Source organism: Mobula birostris, chromosome 1, assembly GCF_030028105.1.
Source record: "Mobula birostris isolate sMobBir1 chromosome 1, sMobBir1.hap1, whole genome shotgun sequence".
Taxonomy (NCBI): Eukaryota; Metazoa; Chordata; class Chondrichthyes; order Myliobatiformes; family Myliobatidae; genus Mobula; species Mobula birostris.
In genome coordinates this window covers 253663705-253684817 of record NC_092370.1, presented here as the reverse complement: position 1 = coordinate 253684817, position 21113 = coordinate 253663705, and the positions used below count along the sequence as shown (strand labels likewise).

Genomic DNA, 21113 nt, shown 5'->3' with positions numbered 1-21113 from the left:
TTTGATGTGTGTTCCTTCCATGACTTTTTCCTTTATTGATACTATCCCTGATGAGCAGTGCCACTCTCCCATCTCTTTTGCCTCCCTCCCTGTCCATTTTGAAACATCTAAATCCTGGCACACTCAGCAGCCATACCTGCCCGAGACATCCAAGTTTCTGTAATGGCCACAATGTCATAGTTCGATGTATTGATTCACGCTCTAAGTTCATCCTTTTTTTTAATGATATTCTTTGCGTTAAAATAGACATATCTCAAACCATCTGGCTGAGTGCATCTTTGCCCCATCATCTGCTTCTCCTTCCTCACAAACTCCCTACAAGCTGACACTACTTGTGCGCCAACCACCCCATCCTCTGCCTCTTCACTTCGGTTCCCACCCTTCTTCGAACTGAGTTTAAACCTTCCCCAATAGCATTAGCAAGCCCTCCCTCCCAAGGTGTTGGTTCCCCTCCAGTTCGGGTGCAACCTGTCCCACTTGTACAGGTCACTCCTTCCCCAGAAAAGGTTCCAATGATCCAAGAACTTGAAACCCTGTCCCTGCACCATCTCCTCAGCCACTCATTCATCTGCGCTATCTTTCTGTACTGACCTTCCCCAGCTCATGGCACAGGGAGTAATATGAAGATTATCATCTTGGAGGTCCTTCTCTTCAATCTCCTTCCTAACTCCCTAAACTTACTGCTCAGGATCTCTACGCCTCTCTTGCCTACGTCATTGGTACCGACATGTAGCACAACTTCCGGCTGCTCACCTTCCCCTTCAAGAATATTCAGAGACATGCTGGACCCTAGCTCCCGAGAGGCAACACACTATCTTGGCGTCTCTTTTGCTGCCGCAGAACCTCCATCTGTCCCCTAACTATCGAGTTAGGTAGGTAAAAAGGTGGGTAAAAAGGGCCCGTAGGATCATTGGGGACCTGAGTCACCCCAACCACAATCTATTCCAGTTGCTACCATCCGGAAAACGGTATCACAGCAGAAAAGCAACACACATAAAAGTTGCTGGTGAACGCAGCAGGCCAGGCAGCATCTCTAGGAAGAGGTGCAGTCGACGTTTCAGGCCAAGACCCTTCGTCAGGACTAACTGAAGGAAGAGTGAGTAAGGGATTTGAAAGTTGGAGGGGGAGGGGGAGATCCAAAATGATAGGAGAAGACAGGAGGGCGAGGGATGGAGCCAAGAGCTGGACAGATGATAGGCAAAAGGGATATGAGAGGATTATGGGACAGGAGGTCCAGGAAGAAAGACAAGGAGGTGGGGGGAAGAACCCAGAGGATGGGCAAGGGGTATATTCAGAGGGACAGAGGGAGAAAAAGGAGAGTGAGAGAAAGAATGTGTGTATAAAAATAAGTAACAGATGGGGTACGAGAGGGAGGTGGGGCATTAGAGGAAGTTAGAGAAGTCGATGTTCATGCCATCAGGTTGGAGGCTACCCAGACGGAATATAAGGTGTTGTTCCTCCAACCTGAGTGCGGCTTCATCTTTACAGTAGAGGAGGCCGTGGATAGACATGTCAGAATGGGAATGGGATGTGGAATTAAAATGTGTGGCCACTGGGAGATCTTGCTTTCTCTGGCAGACAGAGCGTAGATGTTCAGCAAAGCGGTCTCCCAGTCTGCGTCAGGTCTCGCCAATATATAAAAGGCCACATCGGGAGCACCGGACGTAGTATATCACCCCAGCCGACTCACAGGTGAAGTGTTGCCTCACCTGGAAGGACTGTTTGGGGCCTGAATGGTGGTAAGGGAGGAAGTGTAAGGGCATGTGTAGCACTTGTTCCGCTTACACGGATAAGTGCCAGGAGGGAGATCAGTGGGGAGGGATGGGGGGGAGGAATGGACAAGGGAGTTGCGTAGGGAGCGATCCCTGCGGAATGCAGGGGGTGGGGGGAGGGAAAGATGTGCTTAGTAGTGGGATCCCGTTGGAGGTGGCGGAAGTTACAGAGAATAATATGTTGGACCCGGAGGCTGGTGGGGTGGTAGGTGAGGACCAGGGGAACCCTATTCCTAGTGGGGTGGCGGGAGGATGGAGTGAGAGCAGATGTACGTGAAATGGGGGAGATGCGTTTAAGAGCAGAGTTGATAGTGGGGGAAGGGAAGCCCCTTTCTTTAAAAAAGGAAGACATCTCCCTCGTCCTAGAATGAAAAGCCTCATCCTGAGAGCAGATGCGGCGGAGACAGAGGAATTGCGAGAAGGGGATGGCGTTTTTGCAAGAGACAGGGTGAGAAGAGGAATAGTCCAGATAGCTGTGAGAGTCAGTAGGCTTATAGTAGACATCAGTGGATAAGCTGTCTCCAGAGACAGAGACAGAAAGATCTAGAAAGGGGAGGGAGGTGTCGGAAATGGACCAGGTAAACTTGAGGGCAGGGTGAAAGTTGGAGGCAAAGTTAATAAAGTCAACGAGCTCTGCATGCGTGCAAGAAGCAGCGCCAATGCAGTCGTCGATGTAGCGAAGGAAAAGTGGGGGACAGATACCAGAATAGGCACGGAACATAGATTGTTCCACAAACCCAACAAAAAGGCAGGCATAGCTAGAACCCATATGGGTGCCCAAAGCTACACCTTTAGTTTGGAGGAAGTGGGAGGAGCTAAAGGAGAAATTATTAAGAGTAAGGACTAACTCCGCTAGACGGAGCAGAGTGGTGGTAGAGGGGAACTGATTAGGTCTGGAATCCAAAAAGAAGCGTAGAGCTTTGAGACCTTCCTGATGGGGGATGGAAGTATATAGGGACTGGACATCCATGGTGAAAATAAAGCGGTGGGGGCCAGGGAACTTAGCAGAAAAGCCAGGACCAACAGGCTCCGCGACAGCTTCTTCCACCAGGCCATCAGACTGATGAACTCACGCTGATTTGAGTGTACTCTATATTACATTGACAGTTCTAATTATTATAAATTACTATGATTATGCACATTGCACATTTAGATCCAGACGTAACGTAAGGATTTTTACTCCTCATGTATGTGAAGGATATAAAAAATAAAGTCAATTCAATTGACTGGGAATCCCAAACTGTAAAATGACTGGATTTGATAGAGTTGGTCAAATGTGTTCAGGAAAAAGCATCTAGTGCTCTCCCGGCATATATGACGAATAAACTCTTCTCGGACTTCCAGCCAGGTACAGGTATCGAATATACCCAAAGTTTCAACGACAAACTCTGCCATCTTCATCAGGGATGATGCCCGCGCATGTTTACTGTGGCCTGTAGTCCATCCCTCCAGATTGGTTAGTTCTCATTTAATCCAGCTTCCGCTCTCCCAACTTGTTTACAATCGAATTTGTCAGCCCTCTTGTCTCCTAATGATTGGGGGTACATCAATAGATACACGACTGCCCAAGGTGAACTAGTTTCACAAAGGAACTCCTGCAAGGCAGGTCAAGAAATACAACAAACTACCCAAAGAAAGTGCAGCCATCCCACAATTAGACCCAAAAAGGGTAGTCATCAATCAAACTGGGCAAAGCATCAATGAGGCAACAAGATCATTCCTTGCCAAGGGTCTAAACTTCACCGTAGTCCCCAGAGCTGTACCTTATCAGGACTACACTGGCGGAGTGGAACAAGCAATCTGAAAACCACCACTGGATACCGTGCATTTGCAATGGCCATAGGATTGACTTCGACGGCACAAAACTACTGTTCTGCACCAATGGCTTTTAGGACTGCCTAGTTAAAAAAATCCATTGAAATAAAGCTAGAGGAAAAGAATTTTAACAAAGATGGAGAACTGGAATTTGATTGTAAACAAGGTGGGAGAGCAGAAACCAGATGGATGAGGACCAACAAATCAGGAGGGACAGACTACAGGGGTATAAATACCACCAGAGAAGACATGCACAGGCATCATCCCTGATGAAGATAGCAAAATCTGTCATTGAAACATCAGTTAAAATAAATACCTGTACCCAGCTGGAAGTCCCAGATATGTTTATTCATGTTCAGGAAGGTTTCCTTCATCAATACATAGAAGTCCCAACAAGACAGCATGCAATACAGTGTCTGCTATTAGAGAATGAGACAAGGCAGGTGACAGAAGTTTGTGTAGGGGAACACTTTGCATCTAGTGACCACAATGCTAGTGGTTTCAAAGTAAATATGAAAAAAGATAGGTTTGGTCCACGGGTTGAGATTTTAAATTGGAGTAAGGCCAGTTTTGATGGTATCAAAAATGATGTGGCAAGTGCGGATTGGGACAGGCTCTCTTCTGCCAAAGGTTTACCTTGTAAGTGGGAAGTTTCAAAAGCAAAATTTTGTGAATACAAAGCTTGAATGTGCCTGTCGGAATAAAAGGTAAACATAACAAGTGTAGGAAACCTTGGTTTTCAAGAGCTATTGATGCCCTGGATAAGAGAAAAAAGGAGGTGCATAGCAGCTACAGACAGGTAGTATCAAATGAGGTGCTTATGGAGTATAAGAAATGCAAGAGAGAGCTTCAGAAAGAAATAAGCAAACCTAAAAGAAAGCATGATGTTGCTCCAGCAGACAAGATGAAAGGGAATCTTAAAGGATTCTCTGGATATGTTAAGAGCAAAAGGATTGTAAGGGACAAAGCTGGTCCTCTGGAAAATCAGACTGGTAATCATGTGTGGAGCCAAAACAAATAGGGAAGACCTTAAGTAATTTTTTTGCATCTGTATTTACTCAGGAGATGGACACAGTCTATAGAAATGAGGCAAAGCAGCATCAACTTCATTGACCCTGTACAGATTATAGAGAAGGAGGTGTTTTCTATTCTGAAGCAAATCAAGGTGGATAAATCCCTAGGGCCTGACAAGGTGTTCCTTTGGACCCTACAGGTATCTGAGGATTGGGGGATAGCTAATGTTGTTCCATTGTTTGAAAAAGGGTCTAAACACAAACCAGGAAATTATAGCCTGCTGAGTCTGACATCAGTTGTGGGAAAGTTATTGGAAGGTAGTCTAAGGGACAGAATATATAAGTATTTGGATAGACAGGGACTGATTAAGGATAGAGAGCATGGCTTTGTGTGTGGTAGGTTATGTTTAACCAATCTTATAAAGTTTTTCGAGGAAGTTACCAGGAAAGAGGATAAACCAAAGCAGTGGATGTTGTCTACATGGACTTTATAGCAAGGCACTTGACAAGGTTCCGCATGGGAGGCTGGTGAAAAATGTTCAGTCTCTGGGCATTCAAGATAGGGTAGAAAATTGGATGAGACATTGGCTTTGTGACTGAAGCCAGAGAGGGGTAGTAGATGGTTACCTCTTTGACTGCAGGCCTGTGACTAGGGATCAGTATTGGGTCCATTGTTGTGTGTCACGTGTGTTGCTGTGTACTCCCAAATCCCTCTATTCTACCACACTCCTCAGTGCCCTGTCTGTCACCGTGTAAGACCTACCCTGGTTTTCCCTCCCAAAGTGCAACACTTTACACTTATCTGCATTAAATTCAATCTGCTATTTTTCAGCCCATTTTTCCAACAAGTCTAGATACTGCTAAAAGCTTTGATAATCTTCCTCGTGGTTCACTACATCCCCAGTCTTGGTGCCATTTGCAAATTTGCTCATCCAGTTTACCATCAAGGAAATCATGAGCAGAGGGGAAATGGGGAATTGGGAAAAGTGAAGGAGAGCATGTGGTGAAAGTGCGGGAGGAGGTACAGAAAGCATGTGAGGAGTGTACTGCAAGTTGAGAGAGTGCACCATCTGTCAACATTACCCATGCCATTGAAATATGCAATTGGAATTGACCAGCTGTCTTGGCTGGATGGGATTTGTGTTCCTCTCAAGACCATACTTCTGGCATCAGTTACTACAAGTGTTTGTGTGATCCCAGGCTTCCAGCTCAGCTTCATACACCTGAAATAGGATTACCTGGTCCAGTGACACTCAAAGAAAGCGGAGTAGTAGACGATGAATGGCAGCAATACGGAAAATGTCCACAGAAGCAAAGTTGGGAAGAACTGGGTCACAATAGGATTCTGAAACAGAATGAAGCAATGTTAGACAGGGAGACCAGAGAGGCTGAAAAACAAGGCAATACCAACACAAGAGCTACTAAACTTGTCAATAAGCAAGGCAGAACACTCTTCTAAAGTCAAGACAAAAAGCAACTTGTTAACTGTCCTGTGACAGAGCTGAGAACTGACCAAAGACTGAGGACAGTGAACAGCATGGCTGCACACACAAGGCTGGTACATTTCACCAGTAGAGCGTGGATGAAGTTGGCCACTTCCCTGAGTACAATGGAAGTCAAAAATAAAACTACTGATGCTGGGAATATTGTCAATTACAGTTGTAAAATACCCTTAGACCACCATGATTACACAGACCTATTTATATTAATCCCACCAACCAGTATTAATTCTACATCCTTCGATGCTCTGCTCCTTCAGATGTCCAGATGCTTCTTTAATAAGACCATAAGACCAGAAGACAAAGGAGCAGAAGTTGGCCATTCGGCCCATCGAGTCTGCTCCGCCATTTTATCATGAGCTGATCCATTCTCCCATTTAGTCCCACTACCCCGCCTTCTCACCATAACCTTTGATGCCCTGGCTACTCAGATATCTATCAATCTCTGCCTTAAATACACCCAATGACTTGGCCTCCACTGCTGCCCATGGCAACAAATTCCATAGATTCACCACCCTCTGACTAAAAAAATTTCTTCGCATTCCTGTTCTGAATGGGCGCCCTTCAATCCTTAATTCATGCCCTCTCGTACTAGACTCCCTCATCATGGGAAACAACTTTGCCACATCCACTCTGTCCATGCCTTTCAACATTCAAAATGCTTCTATGAGGTCTCCTCTCATTCTTCAATGTTCTTACTGTTCCTGCCTATCTTTGTATTATCCACAAATGGTCACAAACCCATCAATTTCTTCATCCAAACCATTGACATATAATGTAAAAAGAAGTGGTTCCATCACCAACTCCTGCAGAACACAACTAGTCACTGGCAGCCAACCAGAAAAGGCTTCCTTTATTTCCACTCTTTGCCTCCTGTCAGTCAGCCAATTCTCTATCCATTCTAGTACCTTTCCTGTAATACCATGGGCTCTTACCTTGTTAAGCAGCCTCATGTGCAGCACTTTGTCAAAGGCCTTCTGCAAATCCAAGAAAACAACATCCACTGACTCTCTTTTGTCTATTAGACCATAAGATACAGGAACAGAGTTAGGCCATTTGGCCCATTGTGTCTGCTCCGCTTCCCTCTCAGCCCCAATCTCCTGCCTTCTCCTCGTATCTCTTCATGCCCTGACCAGTCAAGAATCTACCAACCTCTGCTTTAAATATACATAATGACTTGGCCTCCACAGCCCCCTATGGCAGCCAATTACACAGATTCACCACTCTCTGGCTAAAGATATTCCTCCTCATCTCCGTTTCAAGTGGATGTTGCTCGATTCTGAGAATGTGTCCTCTGGTCTTAGACTCCCCCATCATAGTCCTCTCCATATCCACCCTATCAATGCCCTTCAATCTTCAAAATGTATCAGTGAGGTCGTCCCTCATTCTTCTGAATTCTAACGAGTGGAGAACCAGAGCCATCAAACACTCCTTGTATGACAAGCCTTTCAATCCTGGAATCATTTTCATGTATGTCCTTTGAACCCTCCCCAACGTCAGCACACCCTTTCTTAGATAAGGGGCCCTTAATGTCCCAAACAAGGTCTCACCAGTGACTTACAAAGCCTTAAAATTGCATTCTTGCTTTATAGAAACATAGAAAACCTACAGCACAATACAGGCCCTTCGACCCACAAAGCCATGCCAAACATATCCTCACTTTAGAACTACCTAGGCTTACCCATAGCCCTCCATTTTCCTAAGCTCCATGTACCTATCTAGGAGTCTCTCAAAAAACTCTATCGTTTCCGCCTCCACCACAGTCGTCAGCAGCCCACTCCATGCACTCACCACTCTCTACGTAAAAAACTTACCCCGACATCTCCTCTGTACCGACTTCCAAGCACCTGAAAATGATGCCCTCTTGTGTTAGCCATCTCAGCCCTGGAAAAAAGCTTCAGACTATCCACAGAGTCAACCTGCGGAGCAGCTTCCAGTGTCCTATGGACTCAGACACCAAGATCCCTCTGATCCTCCACACTGCCAAGAGTCTTACCATTAGTACTATATTCTGCCATCATATTTGACCCACCAAAATGAACCACTTCACACTTATCTGGATTGAACTTCATCTGCCATTTCTCAGCCCAGTTTTGCATCCTATCAATGTCCCGCTGTAACCTCTGACAGCCCTCCACACTATCCACAACACCCCCAACCTTCGTGTCGTCAGCAAATATACTAACCCATCCCTCCACTTCCTCATCCAGGTCATTTATAAAAATCACGAAGAGTAAGGATCCCAGAACAGATCCCTGAGGCACACCACTAGTCACCGACCTCCATGCGGAATATGACCCGTCTACAACCACTCTTTGCCTTCTGTGGGCAAGCCAGTTCTGTATCCACAAAGCAATGTCCCCTTGGATCCCATGCCTCCTTATCTTCTCAATACGCCTTGCATCGGGTACCTTATCAAATGCCTTGCTGAAATCCATATACACTACATCTACTGCTCTACCTTCATCACTGTGTTTAGTTACATCCTCAAAAAATTCAATCAGGCTCGTAAGGCATGACCTACCTTTGACAAAGCCATGCTGACTATTCCTAATCATATTATGCCTCTCCAAATGTTTATAAATCCGGCCTCTCACGATCTTCTCCATCAACTTACCAAACACTGAAGTAAGACTCACTGGTCTATAATTTCCTGGGCGATCTCTACTCCCTTTCTTGATTAAGGGAACAACATCTGCAACCCTCCCATCCTCTGGACTATCTCCCATCCTCATTGATGATGCAAAGATCATCGCCAGATGCTCAGCAATTTCCTCCCTCGCTTCCCACAGTAGCCTGGGGTATATCCCATTTGGTCCCAGTAATGTATCCAACTTGATGCTCTCCAAAAGCTCCAGCGCATCCTCTTCCTTAATATCTACATGCTCAAGCTCTTCAGTCCACTGCAAGTCATTCCTACAATCAACAAGATCCTTTTCCGTGGTGAATACTGAAGCCTGGCACTTGAAGTAGCCATTCCTGCCCCTGCACCATCCAAGTCTCTGTAATGGCCACAACATCATAGCTCCAAGTTCTAAGCTCATCCGCTTTGCTCATAATACTCCTCGCATTAAAATAGACATATATCAAACCATCGGTTTGAGCATGTCCCTCTGCTATTTCCTCTGGTTTCATACACACTTTTCCACTGTCACACTTGATTGGTCCTATTCTCTCATGCCTTATCCTCTTGCTCTTCACGTACTTGTAGAATGCCTTGGGGTTTTCCTTAAACCTGCCTGCCAAGGGCTTCTCATGGCCCCTTCTGGCTCTCCTAATTTCATTCTTGAGCTCCTTCCTGCTAACCTTATAATCTTCTAGATCTCTGTCATTACCTATTTTTTTGAACCTTTCGTAAGCTCTTCTTTTCTTCTTGACTAGATTTACAACATTCTTTGAACACCATGGTTCCTGTACACTATCTTCCTTTCCCTGTCTCATTGGAACGTACCTATGCAGAACCTTATGCAAATATCCCCTGAACACTTGCCACATTTCTTCCATACGTTTCCCTGAGAACATCTGTTTCCAATTTATGCTTCCAAGTTCCTGCCTGATAGCCTCGTATTTTTCCTTACTCCAATTAAACGTTTCCCTAACTTGTCTGTTTCTATCCTGCTCCAATGATATGGTAAAGGAGATAGAATTGTGATCACTATCTCCAAAATGCTCCCCCACTGAGAGACCTGACACCTGACCAGGTTCATTTCCCAATACCAGATCAAGTACAGCCTCTCCTCTTGTAGGCTTTACCTACATATTCTCTCTAGAAACCTTCCTGAACACACCTAACAAACTCCACTCCATCTAAACCCCTCACTCCAGGTAGATGCCAATCAATATCTGGGAAATTAAAATATATCACCACAACAACCCCGTTATTTTTACACCTTTGCAGAATCTGTCTCTCTATCTGCTCCTCGATGTCCCTGTTACTATTGGGTGGTCTATAAAAAACACCCAGTAGAGTTATTGACCCCTTCCTATTCCTAACTTCCACCCACAGAGACTCCGTAGACAATCCCTCCATGTCTTCCCCTTTTCTACGGCCGTGACACTACCTCTATCAACAGCGCCAAGGCCCCACCTCTTCTGCCTCCCTCCCTGTCCTTTCTGAAACATCTGAAGCCTGGCACTTGAAGTAGCCATTCCTGCCCCTGCACCATCCAAGTCTCTGTAATGGCCATAACATCATAGCTCCAAGTTCTAAGCTCATCCGCTTTGTTCATAATTCTCCTCGCATTAAAATAGACATATATCAAACCATCGGTTTGAGCATGTCCCTTTTCTATCACCTGCCTATCCTCCCTTTCGCACTGTCTCCAAGCTTTCTCTATTTGTGAGCCAACCTCCCCTACCTCCGTCACTTCAGTTCGGTTCCCACCCCCCAGCAATTCTAGTTTAAACTCTCCCCCGTAGCCTTAGTAAACCTCCCCACCAGGATATTGGTCCCCCTGGGATTCAAGTGCAACCCGTCCTTTTTGTACAAGTCACACCTGCCCCAAAAGAGGTCCCAATGATCCAGAAATCTGAATCCCTGCCCTCTGCTCCAATCCCTCAGCCACACATTCATCCTCCACCTCATTCTATTCCTATACTCACTGTCACATGGCACAGGCAGTAATCCCAAGATTATTACCTTAGAGGTCCTGCTTCTCAACTTCCTTCCTAACTCTCTGTAGTCCCTTTCCCTACCTATGTTGTTGGTACCAATATGTACCACGACCTCTGACTGTTCTCCTTCCCACTTCAAGATATTGTGTACATGATCAGAAACAGCTTGGACCCTGGTACCTGGGAGGCAAACTACCATCCATGTTCCTTTCCTGCGTCCACAGATTCGCCTGTCTGACCCCCTAACTATAGAGTCCCCTATCACTGCTGCCATCCTCTTCCTTTCCCTCCCCTCCTGAGCCACAGGGCCAGTCTCTGTGACAGAGGTACGGCCACTGTTGCCTCTCCCAGGTAGGTCTAGTCCTCTCGAAAAGAACTTTAACATAACATTTGCTTTCCTCACCACCGATTCAACCTGCAAATTAATCTTTAGGAAATCCTGCATTAGGACTCCCAAATTCCTTTGCACCACAGATTTTTGAATTTTCTCTCCATTTAGAAAATAGTCTATGCTTTTATTTCTTCTACCAAAGCGCATGACCACACTTCCCAAAACTGTATTCCATCTACCACTTCTTTACCCATTTCCTAATCTGTCTAAGTCCTTCTCCAGCCTCTCTACTTCCTCAAAACTACCTGCCCCTCCACCTATCTTCAAACTTGGCCACAAAGCCATCAATTCCATCATCGAAATCCTTGACATATAACATAAAAAGAAACAAACCTAACACAGATCTGTGTAGAACACCACTAGTCACCAGCAGCCAACCAGAAAAGGCTCCCTTTATAGAACAAAGAATATAGAATAGTACAGTACAGGCCCTTCGGCCCACAATGTTATGCCGACACTGAAACCCTGCCTCCCATATAACCCCCCACCTTAAATTCCTCCATATACCTGTCTAGTAGTCTCTTAAACTTCATTAGTGTATCTGCCTCCACCACTGACTCAGGCAGTGCATTCCATGCACCAACCACTCTCTGAGTAAAAAACCTTCCTCTAATATCCCCCTTGAACTTCCCACCCCTTACCTTAAAGCCATGTCCTCTTGTATTGAGCAGTGGTGCCCTGGGGAAGAGGCGCTGGCTGTCCACTCTATCCATTCCCCTTACTATCTTGTATACCTCTATCATGTCTCCTCTCATTCTCCTTCCCTCCAAAGAGTAAAGCCCTGGCTCCTTTAATCTCTGATCATAATGCATACTCTCTAAACCAGGCAGCATCCTGGTAAATCTCCTCTGTACCCTTTCCAATGCTTCCACATCCTTCCTATAGTGAGGCAACCAGATCTGGACACAGTACTCCAAGTGTGGCCTAACCAGAGTTTATAGAGCTGCATCATTACCCCGCGACTCTTAAACTCTATCCCTCGACTTAGGAAAGCTAATACCCCTTAAGCTTTCTTAACACCCCTATCTACCTGTGAGACAACTTTCAGGGATCTGTAGACATGTACCCCCAGATCCCTCTGCTCCTCCATACTTCCAAGTATCCTGCCATTTACTTTGTACTCTGCCTTGGAGTTTGTCCTTCCAAAGTGTACCACCTCACACTTCTCCGGGTTGAACTCCATCTGCCACTTCTCAGCCCACTTCTGCATCCTATCAATGTCTCTCTGCAATCTTCGACAATCCTCTACACTATCCACAACGCCACCAACTTTTGTGTCATCTGCAAACCTGCCAACACACCCTTTTACCCCCACATCCAGGTTATCAATAAAAATCACGAGAAGTAGAGGTCTCAGAACTGCTCCTTGTGGGACACCACTAGTCACAACCCTCCAATCTGAATGTACTCCCTCCACCACCACCCTCTGCTTTCTGCAGGCAAGCTAATTCTGAATCCACCCGGCCAAACTTCCCTGGATCCCATGCCTTCTGACTTTCTGAATAAGCCTACCGTGTGGAACCTTGTAAAATGCCTTACTAAAATCCATATAGATCACATCTACTGCACTACCCTCATCTATATGCCTGGTCACCTCCTCAAAGAACTCTGTCAGGCCTGTTAGACACAATCTGCCCTTCACAAAGCCATGCTGACTGTCCCTGATCAGACCATGATTCTCTAAATGCCTATAGAGCCTATCTCTAAGAATCTTTTCCAACAGCTTTCCCACCACAGACATAAGGCTCACTGGTTTATAATTACCCGGTCTATCCCTACTACCTTTTTTGAACAAGGGGACAACATTCACCTCCCTCCAATCCTCCGGTACCATTCCCGTGGACAACGAGGACATAAAAGATCCTAGCCAGAGGCTCAGCAATCTCTTCCATCGCCTCGTGGAGCAGCCTGGGGAATATTCTGTCAGGCCCCGGGGACTTATCCGTCCTAATGTATTTTAACAAATCCAACACCTCCTCTCCCTGAATATCAACATGCTCCAGAACATCAACCTCACTCATATTGTTCTCACTGTCATCAAGTTCCCTCTCATTGGTGAATACCGAAAAGACGTATTCATTGAGGACCTCGATCACTTCCACCGCCTCCAGGCACATCTTCCCACCTTTATCTCTAATTGGTCCTATATTCACTCCTGTCATCCTTTAGTTCTTCACATAATTGAAGAATGCCTTGGGGTTTTCCTTTACCCTACTCGCCAAGGCCTTTTCATGCCCTCTTCTTGCTCTCCTCAGCCCCTTCTTAAGCTTCTTTCTTGCTACCCTATATTCCCCAATAGACCCATCTGATCCTTGCTTCCTAAACCTCATGTATGCTGCCTTCTTCCACCTGACTAGATTCTCCACCTCACTTGTCATCCATGGTTCCTTCACCCTACCATTCTTTATCTTCCTCACCGGGACAAATTTATCCCTAACATCCTGCAAGACATCCCTAAACATCGACCACATGTCCATAGTACACTTCCCTGCAAAAAACATCATCCCAATTCATATTCGCAAGGTCTAGTTTTATAGCCTCATAATTTGCCCTTCCCCAATTAAAAATTTTCCTGTCCTCTCTGATTCCATCCTTTTCCATGATAATGTTAAAGGCCAGGCAGCAATGGTCACTGTTGCCCAGATGTTCACCCACTGAGAGATCTGTGACCTGACCTGGTTCGTTACCTAATACTAGATCTAGTTTGGCATTCCCCCGAGTGGGCCTGTGAACATACTGTGACAGGAATCCATCCTGGACACACTTAACAAACTCTGCCCCATCTAAACCATTGGAACGAATCAGGTGCCAATCAATATTAGGGAAGTTAAAGTCACCTATGATAACAACCCTGTTTCTTTTGCACCTTTCCAAAATCTGCTTCCCAGTCTGCTCCTCAGTATCTCTGCTGCTATTAGGGGGCCTAAGGAATATTCCCAATAGAGTAACTGCTCCCTTCCTGTTCCTGACTTCCACCCATACTGACTCAAAAGAGGATCCTGCTACATTACCCACCTTTTCTGTAGCTGTAATAGTATCCCTGACCAGTAATGCCACCCCTCCTCCCCTTCCCCCCCCTCTCTATCCCTTTTAAAGCACTGAAATCCAGGAATATTGAGAATCCATTCCTGCCCTGGTGCCAGCCAAGTCCCTGCAATGGCCACTGCATCATAATTCCATGTATGTATCCAAGCTCTCAGTTCTTCACTTTTGTTCCTGATGCTTCTTACATTGAAGTACACACACTTCAGCCCTTCTGCCTTCCTACCTTTACACCCTTTATTCTGTTTCTCTTTCATCAAAGCCTCCTTATATTTTAGATCTGGCTTTACTCCGTTCCCACTCTTGCCTTCTGACAATCAGCCAATGCTGTGTCTATGCTAGTACCTTTCCTGTAATGTCATGGGCTCTGAAGTTAATCAGCCTCATGTGTGGCACCTTGACAAAGGCCTTCTGAAAATCCACATACGCAACATCCACAGATTATTTTCTGTCTATTCTGCTTGTTATTTCTTCAAGAATTCCATACAATAGATTTGTCAAGCAAGATTTCCCCTTGAGGAAACCATGCTGACTGCTGCTTATTTTATCATGTGCCTCCAAGTATCCCAGAAACTACATCCTCAACAATCAACTCCAACATCTTCCCAAATACTGAGGTCAGACTAACTGGCCTATAATTTCCTTTTGTCCGCCTCTCCCCCTTTTTGAAGAGTGGAGTGAAATTTGCAATTTTCACTCCTCCGGAACCATGCCAGAATCTATTGATTCTCGAATGATCATTGCTAATGCCTCCCAAATCTCTTCAGCTACCTCCATCAGAACTCTGGGGTGTGGACTTATCTACCTCCAGACCTTTTAGTTTCCCAAGCACCTTCTCCCTAGTAATGGCAACTTCAGTCCCCTGACACCCTCAAACTTACGGCATACTACTAGTGTCTTCCAGAGTGAGGACTGACGCAAATTACTTATTCAATTCACCCGCCATTTCCTTGGCCCCCATTACCACCACTCCAGCATCATTTTCCTGCAGCCTGATATCTACTGTCGCCTCTCTTTCACACTTTATATATCTGTAGAAACATTTTGTATCGTCTTTCATACTATTGGCTAGCTTACCTTCGTATTCTATCTTTTCCTTCTTTATGAATTTTTAGTTGCCTTCACCTTCTGCTAGTTTTTAATTAATTCCCAATCTCTAACTTTTTACTAATTTTTGCTCTATTATATGCCCTGTCTTAGGCTTTTTTTGTTGGCTTTGACTTCTCCTGTCAGCCATGGTTGATTCATCCTGCTTTCAGAATACTACTACTTCTTGGGGATGTATGAGCCATTGCTGCTCTGCCATCATCCTTTATCTGAGCTTATCTTCTCCTTCTCAAACTGCAGAGTGAATTCTACCATATTATGATCACTGACTCCTCAGGGTTCCTTTACCTCAAGCTCCCTAAGCAAATCTGATTCATTACACAGCACCCAATCCAGAACTGCTTTTCAACCAGTGGGCACAATCTGCTCTGAAAAGCCATCTCATAGGCATTCTATGAATTCTCTCTATTGAGATCCAGCACCAGTTTGATTTTCCCAATATACCTGCATATTGAAATTCTATCGTAACATTGCCCTATTGACATGACTTTTCTGTCTCCCATTGTAACCTGTGGCTACTGTTCAGAGGCCTATATATAACTCCCATCAGGGTAATTTTACCCTTGTAGTTTCTTAACTCTGCCTAAAAGGATTCTACATCTTCTGATCCTATGTCACCTCTTTCTAAGGATTTGATTTCATTTTTTTTACTAAGAGCCATGCCACCGCTTTTGCCTTCTTGCCTGTCCTTTCAATACAATGTGTATCCTTGGATGTTAAGCTCCCAACTATGATCTTTCTTCAGCCATAACTCAACGATGCCCACAAAGTCATAGCTGCCAATCTATAATGTGCTACAAGATCATCTACCTTATTCCGCATACTTTGTGTATTCTAATATCATACCTTCAGACCTACATTTATCACTCTTTTTGATTTTGCCCTCATGTTACACTTCGGCTCATCCCACTGACTGCAATTTTGCCATATCATCTGCCTGCACTTCCTCACAGTCTCACTGCACACTGCATCTGCTTGCATACCAACTGCCCATCTTCAACCTTATCACTCTGGTTCCCATCTCCCTGCCAGATTAGTTTAAATCCTCCCCAAAACTCTAGCAAATCTGCTTGCAAAGAGATTGGCCCCCCTTGGGTTCAGGTATAACCCATCCTTTTTTCTACAGGTCATACATTCCCCAGAAGAGATCCCAATGATCCTGAAATCTGAAAGCCTGTCCCCTGCATCAGGCCTCAGCCACTCATTCATCTGTACAACATCCTATTCCTATCTTGGCTAGCACGTGGCACTGTGAGTAATCCAGACATTACTACCTTGGAGGTGCTGCATTTCAGCCTCTTCCCTAACTCCTTGTGCTCACTGCACAGGACCTCTTCACCTTCTCTATCTAAGTCATTGGTGCCAATGTGCATCACAACCTCAGGCTGTTCACTTTCCCTCTTGAGAACATTCTGCAGTTGCTCTGAGACATCCTGGACCTTAGCACCTGGAATGCAACACACCATCCTGGCGTCTTTTCGCAGCCACAGAATCTCCTAACTGTCTAACTGTCTCCTATGCAGTTGAATCCCCAGGTTATTTTTACCCCAGGATGGAAATGCCAACACTAGAGGGAATAGGTTTAAGGTAAGAGGGGGAAAATTTAGATTGGGAATCTGGTTTCCGACGCAAACTGCGATGAGCGCGGTTGAGCAATGGAAGATCATTCAGGAATTCAGAGCTAAACGCTTCCTTTAAAAGTTGAGAAAAGAATATTAAAGGGTCCCCATCCTCGACATCCTTAGGGAGACCAATTAAACGTAAGTTCTGTCTTCTAGATCGATTATCAAGATCAATGATCTTAGATTTAAAACTCTCCAACTGTTTAGACATCGAAGACACTTTTTGTTCCAAAGTCTCTATTTTCTGATCTCTCTTCCGAGTTTCCTCCTCCAAAAATTTAAATAAAATTTTTATGGCAAGAACTTTTTTTACAGAGGGAGTGCCAGGTGCTAGGCTCTGCATTTCACCTGACACAAGCTCAATGGCTCTCCACTCTGCTTTGGAGCACCTAGACTACAACAAAACATACACCAGGCTGCAGTTTATCGATGACAGCTCAGTGTTCAACTCCATCATTTTTTCTGTATTAATCACCAAGCTTCTAAACCTGGGCCTCAGTACCTCCCTCTGCAACTGAATCCTCGACCACTTCATCAGGAAATAACATCTCTTCACTGACAATCAACACCGGTGTACCTCAAGGATATGTGCTTAGCCCACAGCTCTACTCTCTCTACATTTATGACTGTGAGGCTGAAACACAATTTATAAATTTGTAAAAGACACCACTGTTATTGGCAAAATTTCAGATGGCACAAATGAGGTGTGAGGTATATCAGTTGGTTGAGTGGTGTCACAACAGAAGCCTTGCACTCAATGTCATTTAAGACTAAGGAATTGATCATAAGACCATAAAACATAGCAGCAGAATCAGGCCATTCAGCCCATCGAATCTGCTACACCATTCCATCATGGCTGATCCTGAATCCCACTCAACCCCATACTCCTGCCTTCTCGCCAGATCCTTTGATGCCCTGACTGATCGGGAAACCATCAACTTCCACCTTAAATATACCCACAGACTTGGCCTCCACCACAGTCTGTGGCAGAGCATTCCACAGATTCACTACATCTGACTAAAAAAATTCCTCCTTACATCTGTTCTAAAAGGTCACCCCTCAATTTTGAGGCTGTGCCCTCTAGTTCTGGATACCCCAACCGTAGGAAACATCCTCTCCACATCAACCCTATCTTTTTTTTTTACCGTGCCCATGGTCTGCTCTTTATCAAATTACGGTAATGCTTTGCACTGTTGTAACTATATGTTATAATTATGTGGTTTTGTCAGTTTTACTCTTGGTTTGTTCTGTGTTTCTGTGATATCTTTCTGGAGGAACATTGTATCATTTCTTAATGCATGCATGCATTTCTAAATGACAATAAACGAGGACTGAGTGTCCTCATAATCTAATCTAATCCTTTCAACATTCATTAGGTTTCAAAGAGATGCCCCACATTCTTCTAAAGTCCAATGAGTACAGGCCCAAAGCTGCCAAATACTCTTCAAATGTTAACCCCTTTATTCCTGGAATCACACTTGTGAACCACCTCTGGACTCTCTCCAATGACAACACATTCTTTCTGAGATATGGGGCCTAAAACTGTTGACAATACTCCAAACGCAGCCTGACTAGTGTCTTATAAGTCATATCAATATCTCCTTGCTTTTATATTCTCTTCCCCTTGAAATAAATGCCAACATTGCATTTGCCTTCTTTACCTCAGACTCAACCTGTAAATTAACCTCTGGGAGTCTTGAACAAGGACTCTTAAATCCCTCTGCACCTCTGATAATTATGGGACCCAGAGCGATAGAGCAGTGAAAGAAGTGCATGGAGTAAAGCCAGATCTAACATACAGAGAGGCTTTGAGGAAAGAGAAGCAGAATAAATGGTGTAAAGTCAGTAAGGTAGAAGGGCTGAAATGTGTGTACCTCAATGCAAGAAGCATCAGGAACAAGGGTGATGAACTGAGAGCTTGGATACATACATGGAATTATGATGGCCATTACAGAGACTTGGCTGGCACCAGAGCAGGAATGGATTCTCAATATTCCTGGATTTCAGTGCTTTAAAAGGGATAGAGAGGGCAGATAAAGGGGAGGAGGGGTGGCATTACTGGTCAGGGATACTATTACAGCTACAGAAAGGGTTGGTAATGTAGCAGGATCCTCTTTTGAGTCAATATGGGTGGAAGTCAGGAACAGGAAGGGGGTATTCTACTGGGGGTATTTTATAGGCCCCCTGGTAGCAGCAGAGATACAGAGGAGCAGATTGGGAGGCAGATTTTGGAAAGGTGCAAAAATAACAGGGTTGTTATCCTGAATAACTTTAACTTCCCTAATATTGATTGGCACCTGATTAGTTCCAAGGGTTTAGATGGGGCAGAATTTGTTAAGTGTGTCCAGGATGGATTCCTGTCACAGTATGTGGACAGGCCGACCAGGGGGAATGCCATACTAGATCTAGTATTAGGTAATGAACCGGGTCAGGTCACAGATCTCTCAGTGGGTGAGCATCTGGGGGACAGTGACCACCGCTCCCTGGCCTTTAGCATTATCATGGAAAAGGATAGAATCAAAGAGGACAGGAAAATTTTTAATTGGGGAAAGGCAAATTATGAGGCTATAAGGCTAGAACTTGCGGGTGCGAATTGGGATGATGTTTTTGCAGGGAAATGTACTATGGACATGTGATCGATGTTTAGAGATCTCTTGTGGGATGTAAGCGATAAATTTGTCCCGGTGAGGAAGATAAAGAATGGTAGGGTGAAGGAACCATGGGTGACAAGTGAGGGGGAAAATCTAGTCCAGAGGAAGAAGGCAGTATACATGAGGTTTAGGAAGCAAGGATCAGATGGGTCTATTGAGGAATATAGGGAAGCAAGAAAGGAGCTTAAGAAGGGGCTGAGAAGAGCAAGAAGGGGGCATGAGAAGGCCTTGGCGAGTAGGGTAAAGGAAAACCCCAAGGCATTCTTCACTTATGTGAAGAAAAAAAGGATGACAGGAGTGAAGGTAGGACCAATTAGAGATAAAGGTGGGAAGATGTGCCTGGAGGCTGTGGAAGTGAGCGAGGTTCTCAATGAATACTTCTCTTCGGTATTCACCAATGAGAGGAAACTTGATATGGTGAGGACAATATGAGTGAGGTTGATGTTCTGGAGCATGTTGATATTAAGGGAGAGGAGGAGTTGGAGTTGTTAAAATACATTAGGACAGATAAGTCCCCAGGGCCTGACGGAATATTCCCCAGGCTGCTCCACGAGGCGAGAGAAGAGATTGCTGAGCCTCTGGCTAGGATCTTTATGTCCTCGTTGTCCACGGGAATGGTACCGGAGGATTGGAGGAAGGCGAATGTTGTTCCCTTGTTAAAAAAAAGGTAGTAGGGATAGTCCAGGTAATTATAGACCAGTGAGCCTTATGTCTGTGGTGGGAAAGCTGTTGGAAAAGATTCTTAGAGATAGGATCTATAGGCATTTAGAGAATCATGGTCTGATCAGGGACAGTCTGCATGGCTTTGTGAAGGGCAGATCGTGTCTAACAAGCCTGATAGATTTCTTTGAGGAGGTGACCAGGCATATAGATGAGGGTAGTGCAGTGGATGTGATCTATATGGATTTTAGTAAGGCATTTTACAAGGTTCCACACGGTAGGCTTATTCAGAAAGTTAGAAGGCATGGGATCCAGGGAAGTTTAGCCAGGTGGATTCAGAATTGGCTTGCCTGCAGAAGGCAGAGGGTGGTGGTGGAGGGAGTACATTCAGATTGGAGGTTTGTGACTAGTAGTGTCCCACAAGGATCTGTTCTGGGACCTCTACTTTTCATGATTTTTATTAACGACCTGGATGTGGGGGTAGAAGGGTGGGTTGGCAAGTTTGCAGACGACACAAAGGTTGGTGGTGTTGTAGATAGTGTAGAGGATTGTCAAAGATTGCAGAGAGACATTGATAGGATGCAGAAGTGGGCTGAGAAGTGGCAGATGGAGTTCAAGCCGGAGAAGTGTGAGGTGGTACACTTTGGAAGGACAAACTCCAAGGCAGAGTACAAAGTAAATGGCAGGATACTTGGTAGTGTGGAGGAGCAAAGGGATCTCGGGGTACATGTCCACAGATCCCTGAAAGTTGCCTCACAGGTGGATAGGGTAGTTAAGAAAGCTTATGGGGTGTTAGCTTTCAAAAGTCGAGGGATAGAGTTTAAGAGTCGCGATGTAATGATGCAGCTCTATAAAACTCTGGTTAGGCCACACTTGGAGTATTGTGTCCAGTTCTGGTCACCTCACTATAGGAAGGATGTGGAAGCA

General features: G+C 45.0%; 1 protein-coding gene across 1 annotated transcript in view; it reads right to left on the bottom strand.

The window, feature by feature from the left end:
- Window positions 1-21113, bottom strand: part of tmem63c (transmembrane protein 63C) — a 228636-nt gene that overhangs the window by 86638 nt on the left and 120885 nt on the right. The window contains exon 14 of the mRNA XM_072251616.1: window positions 5839-5945. Coding sequence (XP_072107717.1) covers window positions 5839-5945 — 107 coding nt within the window. The remainder of the gene's footprint in view (window positions 1-5838; window positions 5946-21113) is intronic.